At 31.5% G+C, this 17,334-nt stretch overlaps 1 protein-coding gene across 3 annotated transcripts in view; it reads right to left on the bottom strand.

Annotated features, from left to right (window-relative positions):
• Positions 1-2,464: 2,464 nt before the first annotated feature.
• Positions 2,465-17,334, bottom strand: part of Kynu (kynureninase) — a 104,642-nt gene continuing 89,772 nt past the window's right edge. For 2 of the 3 annotated variants that reach the window (XM_048812224.1, XM_015479146.2), the window contains 4 exons: positions 12,052-12,104; positions 9,384-9,469; positions 3,776-4,006; positions 2,465-2,692 (listed from right to left, as the gene is read on the bottom strand). In XM_048812224.1, coding sequence (XP_048668181.1) covers positions 2,567-2,692; positions 3,776-4,006; positions 9,384-9,469; positions 12,052-12,104 — 496 coding nt within the window. In that variant the 3' untranslated portion in view covers positions 2,465-2,566. Of the gene's footprint in view, positions 2,693-3,775; positions 4,007-9,383; positions 9,470-12,051; positions 12,105-17,334 lie in introns of those variants that run through there. The other variant, XM_015479147.2, reaches the window with a different exon arrangement.

The raw sequence follows: 17,334 nt of genomic DNA, 5'->3' as shown, positions 1-17,334 counted from the left end.
TATTGAGCAATGAAGGTGACAACTAATGGATAAATCACTCCACCAAAATCAGTAAACTCACAATGTTGAGCAAAAGCAGAATATATAAAATGTGATTACATTTATAATCAGGCAAAGTTAGTGAATATATTTTTATGGGTATATATATAGTTGGAAAATTTTAAAAACATGAAAATTATGCACATAAAATATAATCCAGTGGTTATCTCTGGTTGTTGAGATGGAGGTGAATGTGAGCTGAAAGGAAAAGATTTCTCATGCTCTATTTATTAATGGAACAATGGTGATTATTATTCTTTGACTGCTTTGTATGTATAACTTGATATAATTTTAATGTGATTAATATGAAATAGCATATAATCTTAAAAGCACCTTCGTGTACTTTGTCACTCAGCCATCTAGTTAATACCATCAGTTTTCTTACTCAGCATCATCAGTTCATCTTTCCTAGAAATTATAATTTGCAATCACATAGTTGGGTGTTTCCATGTTTAATATCTGTTTCTCCTACTAAGCTATGTGTTCCTTGAGAACCGGCATCTGCTCTGTTTTGTTCATCCTGGGGAGGTTTAAAAACAGTTCCTCCTATATGGGGCCACTCATGCTTAAGTTTTAAGGGTTAGGGAACTCTTCCATCTCTGAGGATGAATTTCACCCTGTAAAGGAGTAGGAGATTTACCACAGGCAATTATGTAATCATTCACTTAAGTGATATAGCATACATAGTGTATCACAACAAGGTGCATGACAAGATGTTGATAAATATGAGTAGTTGCCAGTATTGGTAGTTGTTGATGTTGGAGTTCCATGTCTTATTATTTAACTCTACCCTCCAAAGTAGTTAATCTAAGTCAGTTTATTTTATTCAAATTTATTTAATTAACAGGAATCATAATATATGGGCCTTTTACTGCTGGTTATGTACACACATGTTTGGTCAATTCATAAATACTGTTGTGGCTTCAATAAGGGAAAACTAGGGAAGTTTAACAGAGGTGAGTGTAACTTTAGTTTTCATAGTGATAAGAAAAGTCCAAAAATTTGGGATAAAGAGGTTGAAAGATGAATCACTCATTTCCTAATTCCCCTCAATAGCAAATATTCACTACTTCCGAGACAGTAGTATCTAATGTCAGGGGACATTCCTATTGAAAGAAACTAGAAATAATGATAATATAAATAAAAGACCATCCTTGAAAAGTACCAACTAAAATCAAGTGTGGGTAGGGAAATCAATTGAATTATTTATAACAAGCATTTCTTTTTTGGGGTGTGGGGGTGGGGGTACCAGGTATTGAACTCAGGGGCACTCAACAACTGAGTTATATTTCCAACCCTTTTATATTTTATTTAGAGACAGGGTCTCACTGAGTTGCTTAGGCCTTGCTGTTGCTGAGGCTGGCTTTGAACTTATGATCCTCCTGTCTCAGCCTCTAGAGTTACTGGGATTACAGGTATGTGCCACCATGCCCAGCTACCAGCATTTCTTGAATGAGATAAACTAAAGTAATAAATATTAGAGCACAGCCAAATAACTTATGAATCTTTTGTAACATATACTATTTTCTAAATAAAATCCAAGATACTATATATTCATTGTGAGAGATCATAAAAGCAGGGCTAATGGTGATTTCAAGAAGCTATTTTTTGAAAATAAAAAGATATGTCCTATTTCAGAGATATTCAACATGACAAAAATGTCTTAGAATCAATAAAGTATGATGTACACATTATAAATGTGGGTCTCTGATATTGAATATATTTCTTATTATAGATTGTGACTGAAAATAATTGAAAGCTATTGCCCAATAGAATGTACTTGTTTTGCCTGGAACTGGATGGAACATTGCAAAATCATATATATANATATATATATATATATATATATATATATATATATATATCAGACAGTTCAATCTCAGGTCTTAAAATATACTCTTTGATAAATTAAAACTAATACATTTCCAATACTGACACAAGAATTCCATAAGAATTATGCAGTTGCCAAATTATAAATTAAACAGAAAACATTTCAATAACCATGAAATGTGATAGCTAATTAAGACTGTGTTCCTAATGGTTAATACACATAGTCTTTGATTCCCCAAATTCCAAGAAACTGGACAACCATGTGGATTTCACAAGGACACAGATGTTTTGAAAAATGACATCTTTTTTTAATATAAAGCATGTGATTTATTGCCATCTACATGAAATCAATTTTGATCTATTCCTTCCATGGGGGTTGGAGGGTCAGGGAGGGGGCAGGGGATTAGCTAAGATGGTGGAATGTGATAGACATCCTTATCCAAAGTATATGTATGAAGACACGAATTGGGTGTCAAAATACTTTATATACAAACAGAGATATGAAAAATTGTGGTATATGTGTGTAATAAGAATTGTAATGCATTCTGCTGTCATTTATTTTTTTAAAAATCAATAAAAGAAATCAATTTTGAAATATTTTTAATAATTAAAATTTATTTTTAAAAATTAAAAATTGAATAGTAGTAAAATAAGGCATCTTTCAGTAAATTTGTGTAAGTTAATAATAAGAACATTGCTACTTTTTTGTTTCTACAGAATCAAGTACAGAAGCAAGCAAATTGATAAATTTATAAACATCATGAAAAGAATTGTAGAGAGGAACTGGAGCCACTCGAATCCCATTTGGTTCTCGCTTGTCACACTGGAGGAAAAATAAAATAATATAAAGTCACAAAAATTTTAGCACATACTGAAAATGTCCATTCAAGATAAACTTCCATAAAGCATTCATGCTGGCTTCCTTGAAACTTAATGCACAAGCAATTTTTCACTTTCAGTAAAACATTGTGGTTCTGTAATTTGAAACTTTCTTCTTCATAATGAAAATAATAATGGGTTGGGCCTGAGGTCCAATCAATAATTATCTTCTCTCACCATCCAAATGATCATATATTCATTTTTTTCTGTGGGGAAATCCTGGACAGAGTAGAATCCTTGGACAAATTTAAATGAATGATATTCTTACTGAGAGTGTTAGCAAATTTTCCTTAAATTTAATTCTCTAATCCCTGATCTTACAGATAAGAAGTTGGCTATATGCAGGAACGCTGTAAGACTAGAAAATTTGGCCTGACCCTGAAGATCACTATAGCCTACTTCAAGAAACAACATTGTGAGTCAAGGAGATAATATATAGTCTATGCACACTGTCCTATTCAATTCCCATCAGCTGTTGTTATTTCTCTTCAGGAGACTAAAGTCCACATAGGCCCAGGGGTTAAGAAACTATATATTCCTTGCAATGTTACTACTCTTGAGAATTGTCTCCAAATCTTTTTGACAATGGTAAAAATAACTGAGTTTATTAGGCTACTAAAGAAGACCAATTTATTTCTTATCCTTCACTAACTACTTTTGTTTCATAGATTAAATAAAGGTATACTGGAGTTTTCTTGAGTTAAATCTAGTGAATTAATAAAAAAACATATACTAATGCATCACAATGAAATAATTTCTTTTTGCACTATAATTTAAAGAATGAGTAAATTATATAACACCATTTCTCACAACAAAAATTTGTGATATCTTCTCTTTTATCGGAAATGACAGCTACATCTCTGTGCCCTACAATTAGCAGTGCACTGAAAGCTTATTTGGAACAAAATTTATCCTAATGGATTGATGTGAAATGACATGCAAGTATGAATAAACCAACAAATCCAAAATTTACCACCAATTGCAACCCATACAAATAATCTGGTAGCAATGGGAAAAATATACTTACAACAACTCCTCTTTTTTCTAGTTCTTCAAAAACATTTTTCTTGGGAATAGAAAATGTTAGTGTCAATTGGCAGCCCCGATCCTCTATATTGGATGGAGTAATTATATTCACAATTGGTTTCTTGGTTCCTCCTATATCTTTGTTAAAGTAAAGCTTGATCATGTATTCCAGATAACCAGTTAGCAAAATGGATTTTTTCCTCAGTGCTTTTATAGTCGCTTGCTTAAAGATCTGCCAAATGAGAAACAATCAGGTTAGCAGTATTTTATTGATCTTCAAAGAAGCCAAAATTAAGTGTAAATCATGCATAAAAAAGGAGATGCCGACTTTTGGCCTATCCAATAAACACTCAGTTTTAGCTAATCTTTTTTTTTTTTTTTTTTTAAAAANAAAAAAAAAAAAAAAAAAATAGTAAAATAAACATATTATGCCCACCTATTTAAAAAAGACCTTTTTTATTCTTATATATGGTTTGGTTAGCAAAAAGTGCAATATGAGATAAATATATATGTTTATGTGAAGGCAGTGTTACTAATATTATCTGTTATTTTTTAACTGATTTGTTAGAAAACAAATAGTTAAATAAGGAAGCTACATTTTCTTGGACCAAGAAGCAAACAACGTCACATAATACACTTATTATTACTGAAGCATTGGGATAGTTTGTTTGTTTCTTTATTTCTTTTATTTTATATATATTTTTTCTTTGATAAACTCAAGCACTGTTGTGAAAATACTACCATTTGCTGCCAGAGATGTCATACATTAAGATGAGTGACAAAGACCCACAATACCAAATGTTGGAACATTAGAGTAAGAACAGACATGCTTTTCTGGCTTATCTCTGAAGGTTAAATAAAGTTTAAAAGTATATCCTATGCACAAGAATTGAATAGACTTCAAACAGCATGATGTGCTGGCATGACACTTAATGTTCCTTTTCTGCACTATGAGCAAAACTATTAAGGATACAGATAGGGTCATGTGGTGATATTTAGAGTTCCTCAAGTCTACGAATACAGTTGTTTTCTTTTTTTTTTTTTTTGGTATGTACATGTGACATTTGTGGATTCACATTCTAATAGGGCTCAGTTGAAGGTATATATTTTCAGGAACTACACTGTTGGAGCTTATGAATTTGGCTGAAGGAGAAGATGGGAATTGTATTAAAAGGTAACGGTGTCTAAAAAAAGTGGGGGTGGGGCAGAAAAGACAAAATGATACCATGTCTCTCCAACCACACCTCAGGACCATGTTCGTAGGCCTGCAAAGGTAATCAGCTACCATTGGAGGCTGATAATTGCAGATCTGGATGCAAGCAAACTGCTTCAAGACTTAGGTGACCCAGATTGCATGGAATTTGATAGGTGGTATTTCATCATTTCCTTATGTAAAGCAAAATGTAGGTAGACTTCAAGCAATGAAAACTCAAGGGAACTCAATAAGATTTGGATTAACATAGTTCCAGAGGACAGGAGCAGAGCCTCACAAGGCAGGACCCACAATAAGTCTTTCTGGATAAATTTGGAATAAAAAAAAATATGAGAGAGATGAAAAGACTCTTAGGAGATCAACAATATGCTAAGATGTTTTAATTAATAAATAATTCTAGAAATATTTTTGGTTCTAATACAGGCCCCATAAGACACAGATGGGTGTAATGAGTGAAGTGCAGTTGTCCCTTGGAATCTACAGGGGATTGCTTCCAGGATCACCCTGCATAACAAAATTCACAATACTCAAGTCTGTTGATTAAAAATGGTGTACTACGTGCATATCACCTATGTACTTCCTCCCATATAATTTAAATGATTTCCAGATTACCTTCAGTACTCAGTATAATGTAATTGCTGTGTAACTAGTTGTGATACTGCATTATTTGGGGACTAATGACAAGAAAACAGGAGTCTATACTTATGCAAAAATTTTTTCATGACTATTTTCAGTCCAAGTGTGAACTCTATAGATGTAGAGTCTGTGGATATGGAGCGTTGTCTGTATACTTACAATGATAATTAATTTGTATTCAAAGGTTTGTAAAATTTGGGTACTATTTACTTACATTCATAAAATTTTAAAGTGAGTTAGGAGATTTTGCTCTTCTAGATTACTCTTGGTAACTAGAAATCATTTTTTAAATGGCAAATAGTTTTGATTTTAGCATACTGTAGAATGTATGAATGTAGAATGTTAAAGAGTTCTACTCTTTAATAAGAATATAACCTTTAATTTAATATTTTCCACATTATAACCACAACAAGGGCAAATTGTGTTTTGAAGCACTTTTAAATTTTTCTCACAGAATATAAAAGTCTATTCTGAGTCCTCACATAAAAATACTATAGAGGCTAATAGAAGTTAACAGGGAAATAAAACAAATAATCTCTTTTCTTTTTGTTTCTTGTTATTTTATGTTTTCAGTATTCAAAAAAATTTTTTTAGAAAAAATTAATGTAGCTTAAAAATGTTCAGCTTATGAGAATTCTTGGCAGAGTTTTAACTACTTGGGCTATTTTGTTCTTACTGAGTAAAATAAACAGTAATCTGGAAAAGATAGATAAGATTGACTAAAAATTGTATACATAGTATGATGTTTTTAGTTGTGATACTTTTCTCTTAAATTCTTAAAATTAGGTCTTTAGTGCAGTGTGAAGAAACACAGTGTGTTTCTTTCTTTTTTTGGGGGGGGGATTCTGATCTTCTGTGCAAATTAATTGTTTTAATTTTGTATTTTAAAACAATTTCCTTCATTTTGAGTTTATTTATTAAACAGATCTAAAACTGTCTGTTGCTATATATAAATATGAAACTTTAAAATATAATATATATAAATTTCAAATAAGTAATTGGAAGAGTGAGGGAACTTCTGAAGTAATCAACTCTTAACATCCTCAGAAAAATGAGGCAAATGAATTCAAGAGCACTAGTTTCGTGTTTAAGGTCACATTTAGTGACCACTATTCAATAGAGTACTCATTTGGGTTTTAGCTTCAAGTTACTTCCTTTCATCCACAATATTTTTTAAATACTGTATAAGTCATTTAAAAGCTCAGATATAAAGGAAAAGACAGTTTGAAACTGACAATAAGGTATGTTTAATGGAATTAATCATCATGTTCACACGTGATTACACTCATTATTAGTCTCTTACAAATGCATTGCTTTGAAAATCAGGTCATGTCTAAGTAATATTGATTCTTGAGTATAGAATCTTTCTGTACAGTTGAAATTTGAGTATGTATAGTATTTTCTGAAAGGAAGGTGAAAACAAAGGAGAAAGTTGAAGTCATGCATATATTTCACTTACTTCAACTTCAACTTCAACCATTTATCTCCTACAATGCATTAACTTTTTAAAAGATAGGTAAACACCACTATGATTAATTCAATAATACTGACTCACAGGGCAAGCTCAGACATGTGTAGAAAGCACACAATGTGGAACATTTCTTACTTTATAATTTAAACATTTTACAATTTATAATGGGGAGGATTTTGAACAATTCTTTCACAAACATAAAGCTTGACTAACTAAAGATAATTATGATCAGAACATAGTCTTAGAAGTGAATGACCTTGATAGGAGGCTCTAGAAAATTAAGTAAGTGATGACAAGTTCCATGGATATCTACATTCCCCTTTTAATGGCTTTTTGGGTCCTTTGGTTAGGTTTAAGCTTATATATTAAAGGGAAAAAAATCAGTCTTCAGAGTCTTAGAATAAAATTTTGTCTAGGTTCCATTAATGCAGTTTGGTAGGAAACTAGTGGTAGAAAAAAACAAGAATCGTCTCTTTTTCCATAGAAGAAAGGGTGACTATTGGAGGAAAGACCAGCTTACTGTGGAGGCCATACCAAAAAGACAGTGTATAAAAGAAAATTTCTAGTTGTCTGAAAAATTATTTGTAAAGATAAAGAAAATCAGATAAAATCATGTTATTTTTTAGTCCTTCTATGATATATCTTGGTGTCTTTCTGATTGTAACTCATCTTCCTGATACACACTTGCAAAGTAAACTGAAATTTCACTTTGTTTTAAAATGTTGTTTCTTTGAGAAACAATTTTTTTTCTAAGTGGATATTATAAAGCAACTCAAATATTATGAATTACTAAGATATTTACTTAAAAAATATAAAAGTGTCACTGTATGAAAAATCTTGTCATTGCCTGTGTAATCCAATTAAAAAAAAAATCTGCCTCAAAGTGAAAACAGCTCATGCCCCATCAAGTGGTCAACCTGAGTAGGTGCTTTCTAAGTTGTGACGAAATGAATATAAGGCAATTATCACTGCATAGTGGTGAACTTGAATAAAAACAAAGGAACTTGACATTGCCATCCAGTGGTCATAATGAGAAACTGCCATGAGTGTTCATGAAATTTGACAATTTAGGGCATAGAAGGGATTTGGAAGTTTTTATTCAGTCACTCATTTGATTCTGGTATTCTCCACAATTTGATTTCCCAAAATATCATGAGCTTGATGATTTTAAGAGGCACCGAAGAAAAAATAAAAGCCTTGTTTGAATAGCTATATATATAAAACCTCTATTAGAATAGGTATGTACATTTACATAAAATATATTTTACCCAAATATTTGTATATACAATATATAATTTACTTAATATGTGTATTAAGATTGTTAATCATATAGCATAAAATTATTAACAATCTATATTTACTCAAATAAATTGAATCTGTTCCTAAATAATATAAAAAAATAAATTTGGTTTATGTATATATTTTTTTCTGTTTTCATGTGTGTGTATATATGTGTGTGTGTGTGTGTGTGTGTGTGTGTGTATATATATATATATATACATATAAAACAATTAACTCATTATGTAAATATTAATTTATGGTGAAACTAAACTTAAACAAAATATTAAAGGACCATATTAAGTCACAATAGTAGAGATTATATAATGGCATAGAAGCCTCAGGAAAGCAAGAACTCTGTCTAATGAGGAAATCATACAGAATCTTTGATTTACTCTTATTATTTTATAAAACAAAAATTTATTTATTTTTTAACTTGATGCATTATAATAATTTATATATAATAGAATTCACTTTTCTAATTATTAATAACTCCCCTCACTTGAAGGTAAGTCATTTATAGCTTTGTCACCGGGCACTTTGTCAGTTCACTGGCTCACAGAAGTAGAAGAAACAGAATCCCCAGAAATCACAATAGTGCCTGGCCCATAAATATTTTCTCAACAAATACATGTTGCTTGAGTGAATTACTGAAGAATTAAACACTGGACACTAAATTATTTATATATAGAGAGAAGGTCAAATAACTTATTCAAATTCACACAGATTTTAAGTGGAACCAAAATATATGTCTCCCCAGATGAATTCCATTTAGTGTTTACTACATTCCAACAATGTGTCAAGCACTGAGTCTGGGGCAGAAAATATAAATGACAGGTGACAATCACCATATAGTCACCGTTCCAATAGGAAGATGCTGCCTTTTGTCCTTCCTTTATGTACAGTGTACATTTATAATCTTGCTTATTAGCAGAGAAAGTACTACAACCTGTGGCAACCAGGTAAGGAGAAAAAGTAAAGACAGGAAAGGCTGACATGCAGATCTCTTACCTCCAAACTAGCATGCAATGAACAGACCAACAAAATGGGAGGATTGGAAATACGGAATCCACTGACCCCAGGGATTAACTGCAGTTCTGAAAAGTTAATATCATGTCTTTATTAAAGAATATGCTTTCAAGAGGGCCAACAAGACAAGAAAGAACAGTAAAATATTAGGACTTAAATATTTTTATTACACAGAGGGAATGCCTAAGATATTTAAGAGAAACTTAATGGAGTGAAAATACTGGCATATTTTCTTTTCATTGGCAATTCCCATCTCTCCTGTTCCTACCTTCTCAGCAAACTACCAATCAATACAGCCCTTATACACAAAATGAATGTGGTGTATTAGTCTGAGTGCAGTGGCGCATGCCTGTAATTCCAGTTAGTCAGAGGAGGCTGGCGCAGAAGTATACCAAGTTCAAGGGCAGCCTGGGCAACAGGGCAAGACCTCACCTCAAAAACAAACAAACAACGCAAATAAACAACAAAAATAACCTCTTCTGGGAAGTTTTTACTGACTGTGTCCTCTGCCTGTCTTCCAACTTCCAAGCCAATATTCCTGTTCAACCCATGCTTTGATTTTCTATCATGGAGCACTACCTTTCCTCCCCCTCTCCCTCCCTTCCTTCTCCTTTTGTTCAGTTCTTGGGATTGAAACCAGGGGCATTCTACCTCTGAGCCATATCTTGGTCCTTTTTATTTTTATATTTTTGGAGCAGGCTCTCGCTAAGTTTGCTCTGACTGGCATTGAAGTTGAGGTCCTCCTGCCTCAGCCTCCTAAGTAGCTAGGATTACAGGCGTGATTGAAAAGAATGCTATGTAATTATAATGTCACCCAAATGCAGAAAAATGAATAAAATAAACTGCAAAGATTACTTTGAACTCCAGGATTATTAGGTCAAGTAGCTTACTTAGGAAAAAGAGGAGAGCTAGGGGGAAAAAATTTGCCTAAGTATGACATATTGGAAATATTAATTGATAACAGATATTATTCCAGTTAGAATAAGTACAATAAATTGTAGCAAGCTAAATCCATCAGGGCTAAGATGGCTAGGAAGAAATTAAACTAAAACTAAGCTTGACCAAGAAAATATTAAAAAAAAAAAAAAGGTCTTTAAAAATTCTTCTAATCTGGGGCAAGTTTAACTGTGACCTCTAGGTCAAATCCAATCTACCACCTATTTTTTTAAATAAAGTTTTATTAGAACATCGGCATTACTATGGCTTGATTCTGTTATGTATCCCAAAGGTTCATGATTCTGTTATGTATCCCAAAGACTCAGGATTCAGTTGATGATGCTTTTGGGAGGAGTGGGGCTGAGTTGGAAGAGGTGGGTCACCAGGGATATTTCTTTGAAGTTTATTTTGTCCCTAACCTCTGACACACTCTCTTACTCTGCTTCTAGATCATCATGGGTGAGCAGCTTTGCTCTACCTGCTATTTGACCATCATATCCTGCCTCACCACGGGCCCAAAATTCATGCAACCAGCCAACCATGGACCAAAAGCTCTGAAACACTGAGTCAAAATAAATCCTTCCTCCTTTAACTTGCTCTGCTCAGTTATTTTGTCATAAGGATGGAAAAGAGTTGATGAACATAATCAAAATCATTTATCTGTGCATATCTATAGTACCTTTAGCTCCACAATGCAGAGCTGAATATTTGCACAGAGACAAATATAACACAAAAAACCTTAAAATTTTTCCTATCATGTCTTTTGTGATAGAAAATGTTTCTCCATACTTAATCAAATTTCATTTACTGATAAGAAAACCCATCTCATAGAATTAAAGAATTTAAGTAACAGTCATATCAGAGCTAATCATTCACAAACCACATTAAAAAAACAAACAAAAAAAGCTTTCTTGATTTGATTAAAGTTGTCCTCCCTGATCCTTTGTATCCTAATTGTTGCAAATTCAAATACATACATAGGTTTGGAAGCACTCTGAAATATTTAGTTTACAATGAATTCTCAAAGCACTTACAATGCTTTCTGTATTCTATATGACTAAAAATAGGGTCATTCAGGAAACAAAATAGGACCCTCTTTGAGACAAATATACAGCACAGTTTTATTTTTATTCACTGGGGTTTAACATCACTCTTTGGTACATGGCAAAAGCCACAAAAAATAATATGAGTAAAAAATGATCATATTTAAAAGTACTGCTATATGTTACTTGGTTTACAGTTTTGAATTTGACTTACCCTTAAACCAGACCCTGAAATAGATATTATTCATATTAGGTATGTGGAACAAAACAGCAAGGACACAAGATGAATACTGTGATTTGCATCACAAAACTATTACACAGTAAAGACCCAAGACTTTCTGGATCTGACCTTGAGTACCCAATTCCCTCTTGTTCCCACTGCCTGATGTTTTGGGCACTCCATATTGAGAGGATCTGATCAAGCCACATGGGCCATAAGTTAAATTTCATTTCCTTTTATCTCTCTACAAATGAATAGGCTCAAAATTATGCTAAAATCTATAAACACTCTTACACACTGAAAATGTCATTTCTTATTTTAAAAAATCTCAGTGACATTTTCAAAGTGCAGTTTCCATGGGGCATGTATATTATATATGATATACACATAGATGAAAATTAAAATGAAGCTAAAATAAAGTGACTTATGAAATAAAATTGAATATACTTACTGTTATCCATTTTAAATCTGGTGCTGAGTTCATGGCCAAACCATCCCACTAACCTAAAATATAAGGTACCCATTAGATGTTTTGGTCTACACAAATGGCTATTAATTTAGGAATCTGCCAGCATATTAAAATCACTTACGTTTTAAGTTATGAAATATTTAAACAGATAAAAGGTAACTGATAGAAGAAGGCAAGAACCATTTATAAGGTTGTCAAAAGTAAGGATAAATCAATTTAATTTTTATACAGCAAATCATCTGAAAGACTATATTTAATGTAGTTTTTTCTCACTTAAAATAAATTAAAATGACTTGATATGTTAAGGAGTATTTTAACTTCAAAATAAAGTTAAAATCACAATAAGGTAAAACATTAATATAATATTTTCACAATCTGTAAAGAGAAATGGTAGCTCCAAAGCACTATTTACTCATTGGTATTCTAAAACTGAAGTTCTAAAGAAATTGGTTACTTTCATATTGTTAATAAAAATATTAAGGCCAGGCCTGGTAGTGCATGCCTGTAATCCCAGAGGCTCTGGTGGCTGAGATTGTGAGTTCAAAGCCAGCCTCAGTAATGGCAAGGTGCTAAGCAATTCAGTGAGTCCTTGTCTCTAAGTAAAATACAAAATAGGGCTGGGGATGTGGCTCAGTGATTGAGTGCCCCAGAGTTCAATTCCTGGTTCCAAAAAACGAAGTTAACTAGCCAAACAGAAAATACACAATATATAGGAACACCAATACTTTGATATTGCTAGATGGTAGATAAAGAACAATTGATAACACTACATCTCAGAACAATTTCAGGAAATTTTTAAAGAAATAAATCAGTGAAAAAATTGAAAAGTTTATTAAGCAAGAAAAACTGAAACCAAATAATGAGTAAATTAAGAAAAGTCAAAACTGATTGTTCCAAACAACAAATTATGTTGATACATAGATCAAACCTCAGTTGAGGTGGGGGAGAGATGTCAATTAATCAAGATAGTACAAGAAATTGTAAGCATGAAATATAAACATTTTATGGAGGTAAAAATCATAAAATAGGGAAAAGATGAACATCATAAAAATTATATTAATTTAAAAAACTAAATAAAATGAGTACTTTTAAAAGATGATACTAAATATTCAACTTAATTCTAAAATGACAGAAAATCAAAATCAACAGATTATAATAGAAGCATCAGAGAAAAATCACAAACACCTAAAATTCCTAAAATTAGGTGGTCTCACAGAGAAATTCTACCTATACTTTTAAGTTAATCCCAATGCTTTTTTAAAAATATTTTTATTAGTTTTTGATGGACCTTTATTTATTTGCTCATATGTGGTGCTAAGAATCAAACCCAGTGCCTCACGCATGCTAGCAAGTGCTCTACCACTGAGCTACAACCCCAACCCAATTCCAATGCTTTTTAAATTACTTCAGTGCACAGACAACAAAATACAAATCAAAACAGAGTTATAGAAAAAATTAGCATATTTTTGATACTCATATTAATGTTAATATTAAACCATTTTAGAATTGCACATATTTAAGAATATAAGCTAATCTTGAGAATATTAATATAAAATCTTACATAAAATATTAGCAATCAGATTTTAACAACACATTAAAATAATTATACATTATGAACAGTGGGGTTCATTTCAGGCATACAAGAATAGCTCTATACTAGCAAATTTATTATTATGCAGTTTATTATATGTGTTAGAAAAAATCATAGGGTTATCTTCACAGACCCTACAAAGACATTTACACCCTTTCAGAACAATTTTAATTAAAAAATTAAAGAATATAATAATGGAAACTACCTATCTCAAACCTTAAAGTCAAACTTAGCCACGAAATACCAAAGGTAATTTCATTAATAAGAAGAATTTACTTACAGATGCAAAAAAAATGAAAAGAGGAAGTAAATTATTACCATTTTCAAACTGCATAATTTTGTGCCTGCCATGAACAAAAGGGTAATTTAATGTTGCATTTTGGTATAAAATAATGAAAAATTGAATTTAAAGTCAATACCAAGAAATGTTTAAGACTTACATCCTAAACAAACAAAATCTTGAGTAACATTCAACATTAAGAAAAAAGTCAATTATCTTTAAATTAATGTATACCTTTAATATAATCCAAGTAAAAATGAAAGTAGATTTTTGTTTACTTTTTTTTAACTTATAACTAGAGAAATGGATTCTAATATTATATGGAAAAAACAAAACAAAAGATATAATAAGAATTCCATAAAACCATAAGAACAATGGAGTGAGATATTTCTACAAGGTGGTAGTATATAGTAAAAAAATCTAATTGGAAACATTGTGGTGTTGTGTTAACAAATCCAATAATATGCAGTCCTTTGTACTAACAGCTCTAAAGGGAAACTTGATATTGTTTCCATAGATCAATGAATAAGGAGAAAATCATGTCAAGCAACAATCTATTTTAAAAAATCATTTTCAATTTATATTGCCATGTATTCGCTAATCTTCTAGGTATAAAAACACCTAGATATAGTATTCAGCCATAAGAAAGAATTAAATCTTTACATTTTCTGCAACGTGTATAGACCTGGAGAACATCATGCAAGTAAAATAAGCTGAATACAGTTTATTTTATGATCTCACTCATTTGTGAAATATAAGAAACTGATTTCAAAGTGATTGGGAGTACAATGGTGGTTATTAGAGACTGAGAGTACAGGGAAGGGAGAGATGAAAAAAATGTTAATCAATAGATACTCAGTTACCGTGAGGCAGGAGTAAAAAGTTCAGATGGGCTATGTACTGTATACCTTAAAATGCTAAATAAAAAATGTTGAACATTCTATCCATAAAGAAGTAATATCTATTTGAGAAGATAGATATGTTTAACTTGATTCATGATGTATACATGAATCAAAACATCATGTAGTACCCCACTAATATGTACAATTTTTGCACTTTTATTTATCAGTTAAAAAACAGAAATGAAAAAAAATCTTAAGATTTGCCTTATGACAGCACCCAAATATAGGCCAAAGATCTGAATATATCACTTATAGAAAAGAAAAATGACTCTTAAAATACAAAAGAAAAATTATCAACCTACTAATGATAAGAATACAAGCTAAAACTACAATGAGACAACCTTGTTCATATCTAAGATTGACAAAATTTCAGAAGTTTGATTAATATGCTCCATTGGTATGACTGTGAGGAAAAGGAAAATTCCCGCATATTATTATGAGAGTATAATTGGATGCCTTCCTGTGGGAAACAAATGAATAAAGCCATAAAAGTGATAAAAACATAACAGTTAACCTGGAAAATTCATGTCTGGGAATTTACTCTGGAGAAGTACTTATATAAGTATGAGGTGAATTATGTGTTAGTAGTCATTGCATCATTTTAGTGATAATCCAGGATTGAAAGGAAACTACATTCTCTTCACTAGGAGGCTGATTTTATAAATTGTGGTAATTTTGTATAATAAATACTATGCAATTTTAGGTTAAAAGTGAATGAGTAAGAATTGTGCATACTGATAGGGAATATTTATAAGGCACAAAATCCAAAGAAAGATGTAGAATAGAACATATTATATCATTTGTTCATACTGAATAATTGTTGCTTTATTTGCTTGTCTTTTTCTTCTTCAGTTACAATGTAAATTCAGGAGCTCAGAGACTTACCTCTTAGTACTTATTTGTAGGAAAGGGTAAGAGTGATGATGGGATGTGATATGACAAACAGTTGACAGGTGAAACACAAATTAGGACAACTGAGCCAGCCTGGAGATGGACAGGGAGCAACCCTCAGGACCTTAGCCACTATCTGTGTATGTTTTAGAAAAATAGGAAGGACACTTTTTCCTCCTTTTGCTACACAGTCAGAGCAGCATGTTCAAGGTTACAGAGCTGAGAAAGGGCAAGCAATTTTGGTAGTTAAGTGACCTTCCCCAAACCGATGACTGCTGCCTAGCATGTGCAATGTCCTTGCTTTGAACATCAGCACCACAAAACAAACAAGCAAAAATGTACACTCCTTCCAAAGCAGACTTCTCCATGTTCTATAAATGGCAATTTATGCCAACCATGAAAAATGTAGTCAGTATGTATTGAAGAAAAATTAATTGAAATACATTCAACAATTTCTAAAAATTGCTCTTAACTTTTAAAATTAGAGTCAAACTATAAAAGCAGAATTATCCAGTTGTTTTTAAATTGTTGTTGTTGAATATTTAGCAGCCAAGTCAGAACTTTCTCAAGTGTAATGTAATATGAACAGAAGCTCATATGATTCCTTGAACTTCCTCATTAGGATAAAGGAGGAGAAAAATACTATGATTAAATTCTTCATAGGAGATGTTGAAGATAATTACAATGAATATTAATTTTGAAAATAAGAATTAAAAGTCAGAAATAAAATGTATCTGAGGTTTTTCTGATAATGATTTATTTATTTATTCTTTCTGGTAATAATTTATAATATCCATGTTCACATAGAACATTACAAATTTATACTGTATACATAGAAGAAAGAGCTTTATAATCCTATTGAAATAACCAAATTGTTTTCTAGTTTACACATTTTTTAAAGAGAGAGAGAGAGAGAGAGAGAGAGAGAGAGAGAGAGAGAGAGAGAATTGTTTAATATTTTTTTTTTTTAGTTTTCGGAGGACACGTCTTTGTTTGTATGTGGTGCTGAGGATCAAACCCAGGCCGCACACATGCCAGGTGAGCGCGCTACTGCTTGAATCCCCAGCCCTACTTTACATATTAACACTGAAATATGCTTCTATGAGAAAAAGAGAATTGAATTTTGGCTGTAGAGGAGATCTTGTCTCAGATGTGAAGAACTGTTCTTTCCTTCTAACTGAAATGATCTTGTAACTTTGTAAAGTTTAATATTAGAGCCACTAACTTAATACTTTATATATATGTCCACTTTCATTTTCAGTTTCAGGGCAAGCTTTATTTTCAATGTTAACTTGACAAATATTTCAACAGTTTGAGCTTTGAGAAAAAAAGTATATTCTAGAATTAATTGTTGTTTAGATTTATAGCCAAATAACAGATTTTGAGTGATCTGGAGAAAAAAAATAAAGGATGTTAAAAGTATTTCAGATATGAGGAAATAGGCAATTTGGAAATTGAAAAATATGAATTTAGCATTATTCTCATTTTTCATATTTTTAAAAAATTAAATTTTTAATTTGTTAAAGAGAATTATTTCTTCTAGTCACATATCAAAAAATATTACAGGACTGCATACATAATGCTTTCTGTGGAAATAGATT

This window comes from Marmota marmota, unplaced genomic scaffold, assembly GCF_001458135.2.
Source record: "Marmota marmota marmota unplaced genomic scaffold, marMar, whole genome shotgun sequence".
Lineage (NCBI taxonomy): Eukaryota > Metazoa > Chordata > Mammalia > Rodentia > Sciuridae > Marmota > Marmota marmota.
The sequence above is the reverse complement of the archived record's forward strand: the minus strand, read 5'-3'. Positions and strand labels throughout refer to the sequence as shown.